The following is a 16,348-nucleotide window of genomic DNA, read 5'->3' on the forward strand; positions in this document are numbered from 1 at the left end:
AAAAAACAGTTGAAAGGAATTATAAAATTCATACATTTCAATATATCTCTCTTTATTTGTGTTACTAAATTGAAATATATAATACAAATCAAACATACTTAAATAAATATTTGTTTCTTCAATATATATAAAAATATCCTTTATATAATTATTTAAACTATACATACATATATACATATATACATATACATATATATATATATATATATATATATATATATATATAATATAATTTTGTCTAGTATACTTTTTTATCTCTTCTTTTTTATTTAATGATGTTTTTTTCTTTTTAACTTTATCACTACTATTATTATTTTTATGAAGCTCCTATAGCTATATATTTCTTCATTTGTATTAAAATTATAATATACCCCCTTTCATCGTTTAATAACAAAAATTTGTAATAAATAATGATTTTTGAATACTACAAAAAGATAATAAAGAAATATTATTTAATATAAAAATTACATTGTTTAGAGTTATGGAGTCTATTATTTTTATTTTTTATATATTTATTATTTAACTCATTATTAGTTATTATTAATTATAACATATTATATATATTGAATTCAATTAATTCAACTTTAAAGTTTTTTTTTCTTATTTTTACTTTTTCTAATTTTTTTTTTTTTTTTAGTTGTATTCTTAATTACAATATTCATTGTTTGAAAAAAAATAATCTTTCATTGTAATTTCATGGATATAAATATGGGTATATATTTATTTGTTTAATTTTTTTCTTTTTTAAAGGTTATTAAAATGAAGGTGTAATGTTCAGTATTTTTTTATTTTCCTTCATTTCAATACACAAGTACGTATATGGTCATATTGTAACATGTGGAATTAAATCATAAAAATTGGTAGCTTTACTACGATATAATATAAATGTTTAATATGTATTTAAATATAAGTGTTATGAAATATGTATACATATATTATATATATAATTATATATTTTTTTTTAATTTCCCATTTTAAAATAAATATATTTCCTTGTTCAATATATATATATATATATATATATATATATATATATATATAACTTGTTTATTTTTTATTTAATATTTTATTTAATTTTTATTTATTTTATTTTTTTATTTCATATTTAATTTTTTTATATTTTTTTGTTTTTTAATTTTCTTTTTTTTAGTATGATTTATTAAAAATGCAACCCTTGTTTTGTATAAATATATATATATATATTTTTTTAAACTTTAAATATGTTCATTTTTATTTGTTATTTTTTTGTATATATCTGTTTTTTTTCGTGTAATAAGTAAATAAATAAATATAAATATAAATATATATATATATATATATATATATATATTTATATATATTGGGTTTTTTTAAAATTTTTTGTGTTTTTGTTTATGAAACATATAAAAGATATTGTGATAATATCTTAATATTAATTAATTAATGTCACCATAATATTTTAATATATATATATATCCTTCTTTTTTTTTTTTTTAAATATACTTCTCAATGATTTTATAAGCATGGATGATTCATCTTCATTAAATAGGAAATTATATTTTTTAAATCTAGACAAAGAAATAGGAGCTGGGGGAAGTGAAACAAATAGTGATGATGATGATAATAATAAACTAATAAATTACTTTAATATAAAAAAAACAAATGACCTATATTTAAAAGCAAACAAAAAAAATGACAAACAATGTATTCTCAAAGATTTACATTTTAATGGTGATTATTTAATTAAAAAGACACAAACAAAAAAAATCCAAAAAAAAAATGGGCATTTTGTTTTACCTAATAAATATGATTATATCTTAAAGAAAAAATCAGACATTTTCCATACGGACGAATTTATATCAAAAAGGTAAATTCAATATATATATATATATATATATATATATATATATATATATATATATTTGTCTTTATTTATTTATTTATTATTATTATTTTTTTTTTTTTTATTGTTCTCCCTTCAGCTATCATTTGAATAATGTGCACGATATTTATTACTCATACAAAGAAGAATCTGATCTGTGCGATATTCTCATCAAAAGATACAAGGAGAACTTATATGTAACCACCTTTAACAACATGCTAATACTTATAAACCCCACAGATAACGTGATGGCATTTTATAAATTATTGTTTAAGACAAACAATAAAAATAATTATATTATAAATAACTTTGTTCGTTTTTTTCTGGAAAAGAAATTACAAGAAAAAACAGAAGGGTACGAAGAAGTAAATGATAGTGGAGATTTAACAAACTCAAGTTTAGATTTTGAAAAGGAAGAAAATAAATCTGATTATAGTTCTAATGAAATAAAAAATGCAATAAATTATATTAATAAAAAACATAATATAACAATCAATAATCAATTTAATTTTAATCAAATAAAAAAAAAAAGAAAAAAAAAAAAACTAGTTAATATTAAAAAGGATTTATTCATTAAAAGTAATAAGGAATTGGTTCAAATGAACACAAATGTGTTGAAAAAAAATGTAATAAATTTTAATGTGCTCTATAATCTTAATTCTATTCTTAATGGGAAAGAAGAAAATTATAAAGAAAATAAATCAAATCATAAAGAAAACATATATTCTTCACACGGACAAATGAATAATTATAATACACATGATAATGTATATCCTAACAGTTTTGAAAAAGCAACCAGTGAAACGTCCTACAAATTAAAAACATATAATGAACAAAATAAATTATTATTTATATATGGTGAAAATTATAGTAATCAGAATGTAATAAATAAATATATTTTCAAACATATAATTAAAAAATATCAAGAACAAGAAGAAGAAGAAGAAGATATACATACTTCAATTAAACACAAAAAAAAAAAAAAAAAAAATTTATATGATTTATATAAAAGAATTATGAATATACTTAAATTATTTTATAATGAAGATTGTTATAATTTTATAATTCATTTTTCCGATAACCACGAACTCGTATCTTTTAACATAATCCCATTTATGTTGAATAATACTTGCAATGTAACAAATATATGCACAAAAATGAGCGATGTGCTCTGTGAATTATTGAATAATGCAAATATGCATAATGAAGATAAGGATAATGTTGAGAAAAATGAAAAAAATGACCAAAAAATGAAAGACATAAGTAGTAATAGGAAGAACAATATTAGAAGTAATGATAATATAAAAACAAAAACTAGTAGGGAAAAAAAAGATGAACATTCTAATAACTCAAACGAATTGTTATATAATGATAAATATAACAATATAAATAATTCAGATGAATATAATAATGAAAATAATTTTATTAATATTCCATATATATTTTTTTTCCTTCTTCAAAGTATTATGTTAAACAGTAATCATACATATGTAAAACCATTAAACTTACACACATTAGATATAAAAAAAATATATCTAAATTATATAGAGTCCCATGAAATTGAATTAAATGAAAGTGATATGGAAACAACGTTTTCTAATTTCTCACATCTTGGATTTTCACTAGATGAAATTATTTCAATAAATAAAATTATTTTTTCTATCATTTTTATAAATATATATATTAAAATAAAACAATGCCTAAAAATGAATGAAAATGAAACCTTAAAAATTTTGCAAATACAATTAATTGAAATATCGGATTTTATGAAATTAAGAAAAAAAAAAATAAATAAGAACAATTCTAAATATGCATCATTAAGTAATGGGAAAAAATGTTTACTTCCTCAATTTATTAATTTTAATGAAGATAATTATCTAAGTAGTGGATTTAGCTCCTTATCTGAAACTGAAAATATACAATTATTTAATAATGATATGAAAAAGGAAAATAAGAAAAAAAAAAATTCTAGTACTGATGATTTTCAAGGAGCTCGACTGAAGACAAATGATTCAAGTAATGTAAATGTTAATGGTAAAAAGTTAGATGATAATCCATATGATTCTCAAAAGGATGTTAATAAAATGCAAAATGAATATAAAAGGACTGAGAATGAGGTTAATCATTTAGGTGAGGTCAACAAACAAATTGTTTCGAATAATATAAAAAATGATAATAAAAATAATAATAATAATAATAATAATAATAATAATAATAATAATAATAATAACAATAATAATAATAACAATAATAATAATAACAATAATAATAATAATAACAATAATAATAATAGTAATGAATGTTATTATACGAATGAACCCATTAATATGTACAAAAAAGATAATAAGAAATATAAAGAACCAATTGACAAAAAGGGGAACAAATACTTTATAGTATTTGCTGGTCATATATTAGAAGAATATATATCGTCCTTATTAAATATTGATATAAATCTATTTATTCACATTTTAAATAATAACATAAAATTGAAGAGCTTATGTTCCAATATGTTCTATAGGTTAAAAATAAAGATTGTTAACAAAATAAACGAATACCTTAAAAATGTAGTTAGAAATGAACTTATCCATCATTCGTTATATCTTTATTGTAATGGTGGGATAATACAAAATATATTGGAAAAAAATGAAGATGTAAATAAATATAATAAAAATAAAGAAAAAAATAATTTCAATGAACTTATTAATAATATATATAATGAATTGTTACATTCGTATTATTTAAAAATGTCTATGTTTAATATTGATAGTTGTATTATGCATATGATAACCACATTAGATAATAAACAAAATAATTACGAGGATGCATTATTATGTACTCTTCATAATTATGGAAAGAAAGGTAATCTTTATAATAATATAAATTATAAAAATGATACTGATCAGATTATTCCTAATTTTTTATGTAATAATATTTATTTAGGAGAAAATAGGATATTACACATGTTAGAAAAATATTCAACAAAATTTTCGAGCGTTATGGATCTTCATTATAATTTATATAATAAAGAAAAAGATAGTCCTTCTTATATTTTAATAAAATCGGAGTATTATAAAATACTGAGTTTATTTTATTTATCCATAAAAAACATAACAGAACTATACAATAAGTATATTATTAATAATAACAATAAAAATAACAATAGTGATAATATTAGTAATATTATTATATGTAAGTGTAAATATATTTGTAATTGTAAATATAAGTATAATTATAGTTTCGATAAACAACTATACCATTTAGATGATGAAAATTTTATGCATGATATTTTATTGAAATATTTCCAATATTTATCAAATGATGGTATTACAAAAAAAAAAAATATACATGGGAAAAGTAAGAGAAGAAGAAGAAGAAGAAGAAAATATATGAAATATAATTTTTGTATTACACATTATAATGATAAAAAAATAGAATACACATGTAATAATATGATATTTGATAATATTAAAGATATATATATATTTAAAGATATTATTGAAATTATTGAAAATTGTGACATGCCATTTTTAAGAAGTATGTTTTTTGAAAATAATACATTACCATTAAAAAGTGTTAAAAGTGATTTTTTTTTATATAATGAAATGAACTTTTTTATAAATATTATAAATAACACTTTTGAAAAATTTTATTTTCTTGTTATAAATGAATCTGAAAAAAAACAAAAAGATATATTTATTCCTAAATATATAACGAATTGTATAAAACATAACGAATCAACTACATATGATCACTATGCAAGTACAACATCTCAAAGCAATTTATACAAAAGGTTTTCATTAACTTTAAAAAAATCGTTTGTACATAATAATAATATAAAATCTTTTAAAAGTTTATTTTTACATATGGATTCAGTTCGTACAGACAATATAACCAATTTCTCTGATTTTAGCAAAAAAAATATTAACAAATATCATATCACTTTTGTAATTAATATGTTTAATTTAAAAAATATATTTAATTATCAACAACAATATTTATATTATTGTATTCCATATATTTCTTTTATTAAAAAATATATTTTATTCTCTGCATATATTAGTAAGGAAAAGGACTTAATTAAACTATTAAACTATTATGAAGAAAAGTATTATAAACCTAATTATTCATATAATACCCCCGGAAAGGATACAAAAAATATAATATATAATTCTTCTAATATGAAAGATAATTTATCAAATAATGATACAAACCATAATATATTAAATCAATCAATTAATATATATAAAGAAAAAATGTATAACAACCAAAACATAAATAAAAACAAAAATAAGAACAAAAATAAAAAAATAAAAAAATATATATACAATGATACAACCAACTTTATATATTTAAACAAATTATCAATTGAAGAAATGAAAGATATGTGTACTTTAATATTATATAATTTTAATATATCCACTAATATTATTTACTTTCAAAATTATTTATTTATAAAAAAGTCCTTATATTTTCTTTTGGAAAATATGAAAAATGAATATTTAAAATACATCATACCATTTATTAGGAAAATAGAAAATAGTTATATATCTTATAAAAATAAGAAAATTAAATTTTCCTATAGAAATAAAATTATTGTTATTCAAAATTATATGAGAAAATATTTATTCTTTCATGAATTACAAAAGAAAGAAAGGAAAAAAAATTTGCTTACATCATTTATTATTTTTTATAGTTACTTGTTGAAACATAAAAATATGGAAGAAACAAAAGAAACATTAGAATATTATAAAGAAACCTTTATGAGTAAGGAGAAAAAATTAATTCAACATGCAGCATGTGTATATATACAATCATGGTTTAGGAAAATAATACAACAAAGGAAATATAAAGCCATGAAATTAGAAATTTTAAAAACACATGCAAGAGAAAAAATAAGTACAGCTATTAAAACATATATAACACAAATAAAAATGATAAAAAATTTAAATGAAGTATTAATACCAAATCGATGTGCAACCTTAATTCAATCATGTTTTAGAAGATATAGATGTATGGTACAATATGAAAAAAAAATGTATTTAAAAATATGTTTTCTATCAATTAAAAGAAAATATATGGCATACACAAATGTTATAACAAAAATGAATTATCATTATTTAATAAAAAATATATATAGGAAAAATTTCATTAAAAATCATCTAAAAATACCTGAAGCAGTAGTAAAGATACAAAGTAAATATAAAGCATATGTTGTTAGAAAACAATATAATATGTTAAGAGACGCAATATATTTTACACAATCATATATACATACATGTATAGAAAGAATAAAATATGAACAATTAAAAAAAAGTGTAATTACTATACAAGTATGGTGGAGAAATTTCTATAAATTAAAAAAAAAATTTCAAAATTTTCCTTTGAATATATATAATAGTGAATATGAAAAAACAAAATATTATTTTCTAGATAAAAAAAATTTCCCGAATTATTATTATTATATATTAAAAGAACAGAAAGCAATGAAACTTTTGACATATAACATTTTATTAAAACAATGGTATTTTTTTTATTTTAAAAAATTCCAAAAAAAAAATCATTTATTTAATATTATATTTAATTTGAAATTATATAAAAATATATCTTATTATTATTTACTTCCATGGGCATATAAAATAAATGCAATACTTAAAATGATACATATGAAACAAATGTTTAAATTATGTACAACCAAATATTATCAAAATACTATATTAAATATACCTCTTTTTGAAACAATACAAATATTTGTAGGCAAAACACATACCATACTTTTAATTAATCAAAGTGTTAATAAAGATGATAATAATAATACAGAACAAATAGTATCACATGGATATAATAAAAATAGTAAACAATTTTATACTAAATATGTTTATAGTATTGGATCTAATGATTGTGGACAGTTGGGTTATTACGATTTGTCTAGTTCTCCATTTTTATATCACCCCAATCTTTTAAATGATAAATGGGATCACGTTGATATAAATGAAGACGAAAATAATAAACTCAATCCAATAAAAGAAAAAATAGAGTATCCGGTAAAAAAGGATATATATATAAATACAATAGATGACCATACAAAAATTGACAACCTATTTAATGATCATAATGATAATAGTGATAATGATAACAGAATGACTACTTTGGGAAGCTTACATAAGGAAAGCATGGATAATAATAGCACGAGCATTTTTAGTACACACAAAAGTAGTGTTGATAATAATATCATAAATAATGCATATAATAATAATAATAATAATAATAAATCATATAATAATAAACATTTTAGTGATCAATATAATAATATTAACAAATCACATAAAGAAGAAATAACAAATAATAAAACAAAATTTAAAAATGTAAATGATAATTATCTAAGAAATTTACAGCATTTAGAATTTCAATATAAAAAAAAGTACACCATATCGAAAAAAAATTTTGGTGATATGTTCAATGAAAATGTAAATGATATTATTGATTATAAAATAATAGATAAAGAGGATGACAAATATAGTAAAAATATAACAAATAATAATAAATATGAATATGATTTTAATATTGATAAGTCACATAAAGGTAAGAAAATTGTTGAATTTACTAAATTAATTAATGAAACAAATAAAATTCTTAATATATGTTGTGGTTCTGAACATACATTAGCTCTCTCAGAAAATGGAAATGTATACTCATGGGGAAACAATGCATATGGTCAATGTGGTCAGAAATATGAAAAACATATTATTAGATATCCTAAAATTATAAAATATTTTTTGAAAAATAATATTCTTATAAAAAATATAAGTTGTGCTTCTTATCATAGTGGTTACATAACCAAATCAAATGATTTATATATAAGTGGGAACTTTTTTTTTATCAACTTAAAATATTTTCAAAATAATATTTATGAACCAATCTTTTTAATTTCAGGATGTCTTAATATTACATGTAAAGATAGTTTTAATATATCATTAAGAACTAATAAAAATTCATTTTATTTATGGGGAAATAATTATAAATGTATATTAGGAATAAATAAAAAGAAGTTAGCTAATCTGGATGAAATATCTATTTATCCATTAACTAATATTTGTCCAAATATTACAGTAAATAAAATTGCATGTTCAGATAATTTTGTGTGTATTATAACCACACTTGCTACAACAAATAATTATACCATGTTTATGTGGGGACAATTTTCTCATATAGAAAAAAAGGAAAACCAAGAAAATGATACAAAAAGTGTTCTAAGTACTAATAATTTTTTTAATAAGTTTAGAATGAAGGCTAAAATGAACAATACGAAAAATGACAACCAAAAGAATGACATAAATAACAACAATAATAATAATATTAGTAACAACAAAAAAAATATGATTTACATTGCCAAACCTACTCCAGTGTATAATGAAATATGGGAACAAAATGAAGCAGTCGATGTGTGCTGTGATTTGGATGAAATTATGGTACCCTCACAAAGACAGAAGAAAAATATTATACAAATATATAAATAAATAAATAAATAAATAAATATATATATATATATTTATTATTTCATATTTATTTTTTTTATATTTAATTCCCTTTTAGGTGCTGATGTCCAACTTGTGCTTATACGGATTTTCTTCAGTGGAAATTTTAGGAGGTGATAAGAAAAAAGTAATAGCTAACGAACCCAAAGTATTTTTTAACCATTTCAATAGAAAACCAAAAGTTGAAAAAAAAGAAAACGATATAAAATTTGAAGAACCAGAAATTCATGAAAATATTAAAGTTTTAAACCCTGTACTATACATGTTCAAATATTTTAAACCATCATATTTTAATGTTAAGAAAATTCAATGTAGTTATAATAAAAATAGTCTCTCAATTATGAATGTAACCATGGGAGAATATGAAATACCTAAGATAAAACAAAACTTGGAATATGTTACACCATCGGGTAATAATATAAATAATATATATATATATATATATATGTGGATTTTTATGTTTATGCATATTTTAATATTTACATATATTCTTATATTTTCTATATAGGCGATATTGTGAATTTCCCTGAAAAAATTAAAGAGGCAATATTAGAAAAAGCCAAAAAGGAATCCAACAAATGGATTAAATCAAACGATGATCCTTACATAAATGTAGGAAGATAAATTAAAATAAAAAAAATATATATATCTTATATAATTTTGTATATTATATATATTGTCATGTACATATATGTATATTTAAAATAAATGTTAATTTATAAATATATTATATATATATATATATATATATTTTTTTTTTTTAGCATTTCTTAATACAAAATTCAAGCGATTCCGGGAATTAAATATAATCTTTGAAAAAAAAAAAGACTTCATGAAAAAGAATTTTTTTAATTGATATATATTTTTGATATATAAATATATGCATATATTATATGTATATAAATTTTTAAACATAATTATATATGCAAACATTAATTTTTTTTTTGTAAATTTTTTTTTTTTCTTGTATATTTATTTTATTTTATATTTTTTTTAATTGTTAATTTCCTTTTTTTTTTTTTTTGTAAAGATTAAATATGTTTATAAGATAATATGTTCATTGTAATTATAAAAAAAAAAAATTTTTAAAGAAAATTGAACATTAATATTTTCTATGAAATATATAATACCTTCATATATATATTATATATATATATAGTATTATATATATTTTAATAAATTATTAATATATATTTTTTATTTTAATTTTATTTATTTATTATTATAATTTTTTTTTTTTTGTAATTATATAAAATATATTACTCCAATATATGTAAAATGATTATTCAATAGAATAATTAAATATATATATATATATATAATATTATTTTTATATTTATAAAAATACTAAAAATTACCTTTATGACAACTCATATATATATATATATATATATGTATATATAACGATTGTGTGCTCTTTTAAAATAATTATGTTTTCGTAAAATATTAAAAATTCTTTTCTTCTTTTTATGATTTTTGCCCCTTTACATAAACAAAATGAGTGATGTTGATGAATTTTATGAATATGCAAAAAACAACTTTTTAAACTTTTTAAATAAAAATGATAAGAATGAAAATAAGAAGAAAAGAGAAGAAAGCAAAATTAAAGGGTTGAGTGATAACAATATGTCTGATATAAAAAATTTAAGAAAGGAAGAAATGAATGATAAAGAAAGTTACGACAAAAAATATACAAATTATTTACTTAAGAAAAAACATAGAAAAGAAGAAAAAAAAAAAAAAAATTCCTCTTCAGATAGCTCCTCGTCTTATACGAAGCACGATGAAGATAAAGATAAAAAGAAAAGAAAATATGAAAAAATTGAAAAGAGGAAACATGAGAAATCTAAAAAATCCAAGTATGATAAAGATTACAAAAAGTATAAAATTAATAGTGATGGTAAATATGTTTCATATGACAAAGAACAACAAAAAAAAAAGAAACATTCAAGTAAGGAAAATGAAAAAGATGAGATAAGAGAAAAAAAAAAGAAAAGAAAAGAAAAAAATGATTTTTATAATGACAGTGATAATTCATATGATAATAATAATAATAATAATAATAATAATAATAATGTTCATAATGATGTTCATAATGATGTTCATAATGATGTTAATAATTATGATAATTATCATAATATAAGTGATTCAAATACAATATATAGAAAAAGTTATAGTTCATCTTCAGCAAATTATAACTATGATGAAAAACAAAAAAAGGATTTACAATCATTATGTAATATTCAAGCATATAGAAATAATAAAGAAGAATGTGATACTCATTGTACATCCAATTTAAAAAAGAAATTAGAAAAAATAATTAATGAAAGAAAAAATCAAATGATATTAAAAAATTCATTAAATAAAAATTTAGTTGATTGTAAATATTGTATTGATTCCAATTCATTTGAAAAATTAAATAAATTAAATATAATTAGTATTAGCAAAAAATCATATATATGTTATTATAATTATAAGAATATATTTTTAAAGGATCAACTTTTTATTTCACCAATTGAACATACTACTAGTTTTACTAATACTACTTTTGATGTTATTCAAGATATGAGAAATCATATGAAATCATTAATTGCCATGTTAGAAGTAAATAATCAAACATGTATTTTTATTGAATTTAATAACTGCTTTAACCCAAGTATAGAACTCATATCTATGAGAAAAACTAAACACACATATATAAATTGTTATGTTATACCAATGGACTTATTAGAGAAAGCAAAAATTTATTTTAAAAAAAATATGGAAGAAATTAATTCATTATATAGAGAAAACAAACAATTAATAATTAGTGATAGTAAATATGCACCTTATAATGTCATACCAAAAAATATTCCTTACGTATCTGTCAACTTCTCACTTGTTGATACCTATATACAAGTTATTGAAAATAATTATGATTATATTAATATGTGTAGATGTATCTTTGCTGACTTGTTTAAGGAAGATAGACTTTATAAATATTTTAAAAATTTCCAACAATATGTTTATTCGGTGGAAGAGTTTAAAAAGGAGTATGAAAAATATGACTGGACAAATTATATGTAAACGGGTAATGCACAAAAAAATAAAATAAAATAAAATAATAATAATTAATTCAATGGATAAAAGAATATGTATTCATTTGTGTAAATAAATAAATATATAAATATATAAATACATAAATATATAAATATATAAATACATAAATATATAAATATATATATATATTTTTTTTTTCATATGTTTGTTCCTTTTAATACTTTTTATATGTAGTCATCTTCATATATAATTTTATACTCATCAATTTTTTTGTTTTGTTCTTTTTCATGTAGATATTTTTGTATAAATTCTTCTTCAGCATTTTTTATTTCATCATGAGTGTTACATAATTTATATGTATCTAACAATTCTTTGTTTAAATTAGTAAAATTAACACTCCATTTATAGATATTTAAGATATCATTACATTGTTTATTATAATTACAAACATAAAGACAGAAAGCTAAAGATTCCAAGCAAGAAAGTTTATATGGCTTTCCATAATTTATACTATTTACAGCAATAATATAAGGCAATTTTCTTTGGTTCGAAAATTTTATTCTTTTTAATAAATCAATAGATTTCCATGAACAGTCAACTACGGATAAACCATAATTTTCAATAGTATATTTATCATCTATAGAAAAATATTTTTCACAAAAGGGTGTTAAAACTATACCTTTAAATTTTTTATTCATTTGAACTTTCTTGATTTTTTTGAAGCGATATAATTTCTTACAAGAACATTTCTTATTTTGACATTCTTTATAATCAAACATAAATAATTTAATTTCATTATCATCAGATGGGCCATTATTTATTATTTCATGGTCATAACATAATTTGTTCTTATCATCTGTTAATTCATCTTGATCATCATTTATAATATTTTCTTCATTATTTGTACAATCATTTTCATCATTTGAGGAACTATTTATAAAATCCTCATTTTTTATATGTCCATTTTCTTTATCCGTTCTGTTTTTTTTTTTTTTTTTTTTCGAATTCATATGTACATCTTTATTTTCAATAGATACATTTTTTTTTTCAGTTGTCCTTTCTAATAATTCATTTTTTTTTGAATTTTCTATATTCTTTTTTTCATTAATTAATTTAACCAAATTATGAATTGAATATTTTTTTCTTTCTATATAGTTATTCTTCATTTTAATTTTATTCATAAAAGAAAAAAATATAATAATAATAAAATATATATAATATTTGTATTTTTATTAAACATATTATTTAATTTCTCATTTAATTATTACATCGCCATTTATATTAAAAAATTTATAATAACATATATAATATATATATATATATATATATATTTTATTTATTTATTTATTCAAATTATCCGTTTAACATGATGTTAAATATATAAATATTAATTAATTATAAACCAAACGAAAGAAAGAAAAAAAAAAAAAAAAAAAAAAAAAAAAATTTAAATTTTGCTAAAAAAAAATAAAAAAAAAAAAAAAATAAAAATAAATGAATAAAAAAAAAAAAAAAAAAAAAAAAAAAAAAATAAAAAAAAATAAAAAAAAAAAAAAAAACAAAAATCACAATCCTTCCTTAGGAGTGTTGCAAGTTTGGGCTCAAAAATATATCATTTCTAAAATAAAAAAATAAAATAATAAAAAGAAAAAGAAAAATCCAATAAAATGTGAAAATAAAAATATATTATCAAAATTAAAAATACAATATTATATAAACAAAATTGTAATGAAAAAATTTATATATAATAATATTATATTATATATATATATATATATATATATATATATATATTATGAATATACATTTATTAATATATATATAATATATATAATATATGTAACATATAAAAGAACCAAAATATTTCTTTGTCATATATATATATATAAATATATATTTTTTTATTTATTTATATAATATGGTATTCTTTTAAAATATAATATATTATAGAAAAATATTCATATTCTTATTTAGAAAAAAAAAAAAAAAAAAATTATAATTAATATATAAATATATATAATCAAAATAATGTGGAAATAACCCATAAAGATATTTAAAAATTTTCTCTCCTTTTTTTTTTCTTTTGTGCTTTTTTTTTTTTTTTTTTTTCTTTACACAAACATATTGTTTACAAATATTTGGAAAACAAGAATAATAAGAAAAAGAAAATGTTAATAAGAGTTTTTCTATACTTTATACTAGTAAAAATATATCAATGTTTTCATTTAAATTACAAAATATTAACCAAAAATAAGTATCACCAAAATTATGTAAAAAATATTCATTCAGTTAATTACATCCATAGGTTTCAACATATAAAATATAGTCAAAAGAAAAACATACTTTTTTCTTTTTTTTCAAATTTTTTTAACAAGGATACCGATAAATTTAAATTAAGTAAATATCACTAAACAGAAGAAAATATATAAAATATATATATATATATATAAATTTTAACATGTACAATGTGTACACTATATATGAAATAAATACACATGTGTACATATATTTATTATTATATATATATATATATATATGCATGTATGTATTTATGTATGTATTTATTTATTTTTATGTCTATAAAGGGATTTTCTATAACACTCCTAGACATATATACATACAGATGTAATATTTACCCTTCTTTTATTATACAGATAAAGAAGAAAAAGAATATTTAACAAGAATAGGAGTAAATGATGCTAATGACTACAAATTATTAACGAAAGCCCATGAAGAATATATAGATACAGTTACTGATATTAAGAGCAAATTAAAATATAAGGATACCTTTTTTTTCATTACACAAAAACTTATTCAAAAAAATTTATATGATTTTAAACAAAAACAAAAATACAACATTTTTGGGAAAGATGAATACACAAGCGAATTGTCTATTAATTATATAAAAAATTCAAATATTGAAGAAAAATTTAAAGAGCACATCTTAAAAAAACTAAATGATGAATTATCTAATAAGAAGTATACCTTTCTAAGGATATTTAAATGGTACTAATGAATGAATATATTCTATAAACTGTTCACAATGTGTATACATTATATATATATACATATGTTTTGTTTATGTGTGTAGGAAAAGCGCTTTAGATATTTTTAACATAAGTACATTAATGCTACCCGTTACAGCAATCGGTTTTTTTTTATCGAAAATGGGATTATTTTCAGTTGTTGTTAATATGTTACTAACCTCACATTTTTTAACATTCAAAAAAGATGAAAAGAGAAAAATGAAAATAAGTACCTTACTTTTAACTGCCGTACCGATATTAATACATTCTTCAATAGGTTTTGTTTGCAATGGATTATTTTGGGAATACTTCAAGGTATAAAAAACAAAACAAAATAATACATAAATGCATACATATATATATATATATATATATATATTATTAAGGTTGTAAAAAAAAAAAATAATTATCTTTTTAATGATTTACCTGATAATATTTTATTTCTTAATGCAATTATATTGTATATAATGTCAATAATAATTTATACGGTGATCTTATTTTCTCATTATTATTATTATTATTATTATATTATATTCTTTTTTTTCTTAATAGTTTAATATACCAAATTTTATAAAAAAGGAAAACGTCCTATCACTTTTCATCAATACACAGCTATATATAGCATCCTTAATATATTTTGTTAACAATGATGAAAATGAAGAAGAAGAAGAAGATCATGAAGAATATAATAATGATTATATGGATTTCAATGATGTGTTAAACGTCGATGAAAATACCTAATAGATAAAAAAATTATTTATTTAGAATTTTTATGTAAATTTTTTTTTATATCTTTTTTATTATATTATTTATATGTTATTATTATTATTTAATTTTTTATTTTTTCATTTTTTTTTTTTTTTTTTTTTTTTTTTTTTTTTTTTTTTTTA

At 18.4% G+C, this 16,348-nt stretch overlaps 4 protein-coding genes and 1 pseudogene across 4 annotated transcripts, besides 2 other annotated features; 3 read left to right on the forward strand and 2 right to left on the reverse strand.

Moving 5' to 3' along the window:
* The window catches only part of PRSY57_1219500 (hypothetical protein), a pseudogene marked incomplete at both ends in the record, with an annotated part of 1,874 nt that extends 1,303 nt beyond the window's left edge, over nucleotides 1-571 (reverse strand).
* Nucleotides 1-571: part of a sequence feature (interrupted by gap) that runs on past the window's edge.
* Nucleotides 1-571: part of a sequence feature (interrupted by gap) that runs on past the window's edge.
* A 931-nt stretch (nucleotides 572-1,502) lies between these two features.
* Nucleotides 1,503-10,196, forward strand: PRSY57_1219600 (cell cycle associated protein, putative; the record flags this gene model as incomplete). The annotated part of the gene is made up of 5 exons (XM_012908618.2): nucleotides 1,503-1,846; nucleotides 1,962-9,327; nucleotides 9,452-9,803; nucleotides 9,902-10,005; nucleotides 10,158-10,196. The coding sequence occupies 5 exons, from the start codon at nucleotides 1,503-1,505 to the stop codon at nucleotides 10,194-10,196; spliced, it is 8,205 nt and encodes a 2,734-aa protein (XP_012764072.2).
* A 694-nt stretch (nucleotides 10,197-10,890) lies between these two features.
* Nucleotides 10,891-12,459, forward strand: PRSY57_1219700 (debranching enzyme-associated ribonuclease, putative; the record flags this gene model as incomplete). The annotated part of the gene is made up of 1 exon (XM_012908619.2): nucleotides 10,891-12,459. One exon carries the CDS (start codon nucleotides 10,891-10,893, stop codon nucleotides 12,457-12,459), a length of 1,569 nt encoding a protein of 522 aa, XP_012764073.2.
* A 197-nt stretch (nucleotides 12,460-12,656) lies between these two features.
* On the reverse strand, nucleotides 12,657-13,613 carry PRSY57_1219800 (ribosome biogenesis protein TSR3, putative; the record flags this gene model as incomplete). Its single annotated transcript, XM_012908620.2, has 1 exon — nucleotides 12,657-13,613. The coding sequence occupies one exon, from the start codon at nucleotides 13,611-13,613 to the stop codon at nucleotides 12,657-12,659; it is 957 nt and encodes a 318-aa protein (XP_012764074.2).
* Nucleotides 13,614-14,600: 987 nt separating this feature from the next.
* Nucleotides 14,601-16,199, forward strand: PRSY57_1219900 (hypothetical protein; the record flags this gene model as incomplete). The annotated part of the gene is made up of 4 exons (XM_012908621.2): nucleotides 14,601-14,829; nucleotides 15,087-15,438; nucleotides 15,524-15,773; nucleotides 16,011-16,199. The coding sequence occupies 4 exons, from the start codon at nucleotides 14,601-14,603 to the stop codon at nucleotides 16,197-16,199; spliced, it is 1,020 nt and encodes a 339-aa protein (XP_012764075.2).
* Between the last annotated feature and the right edge of the window lie 149 nt (nucleotides 16,200-16,348).

Source organism: Plasmodium reichenowi, chromosome 12 (assembly GCF_001601855.1).
Source record: "Plasmodium reichenowi strain SY57 chromosome 12, whole genome shotgun sequence".
Taxonomy (NCBI): domain Eukaryota; phylum Apicomplexa; class Aconoidasida; order Haemosporida; family Plasmodiidae; genus Plasmodium; species Plasmodium reichenowi.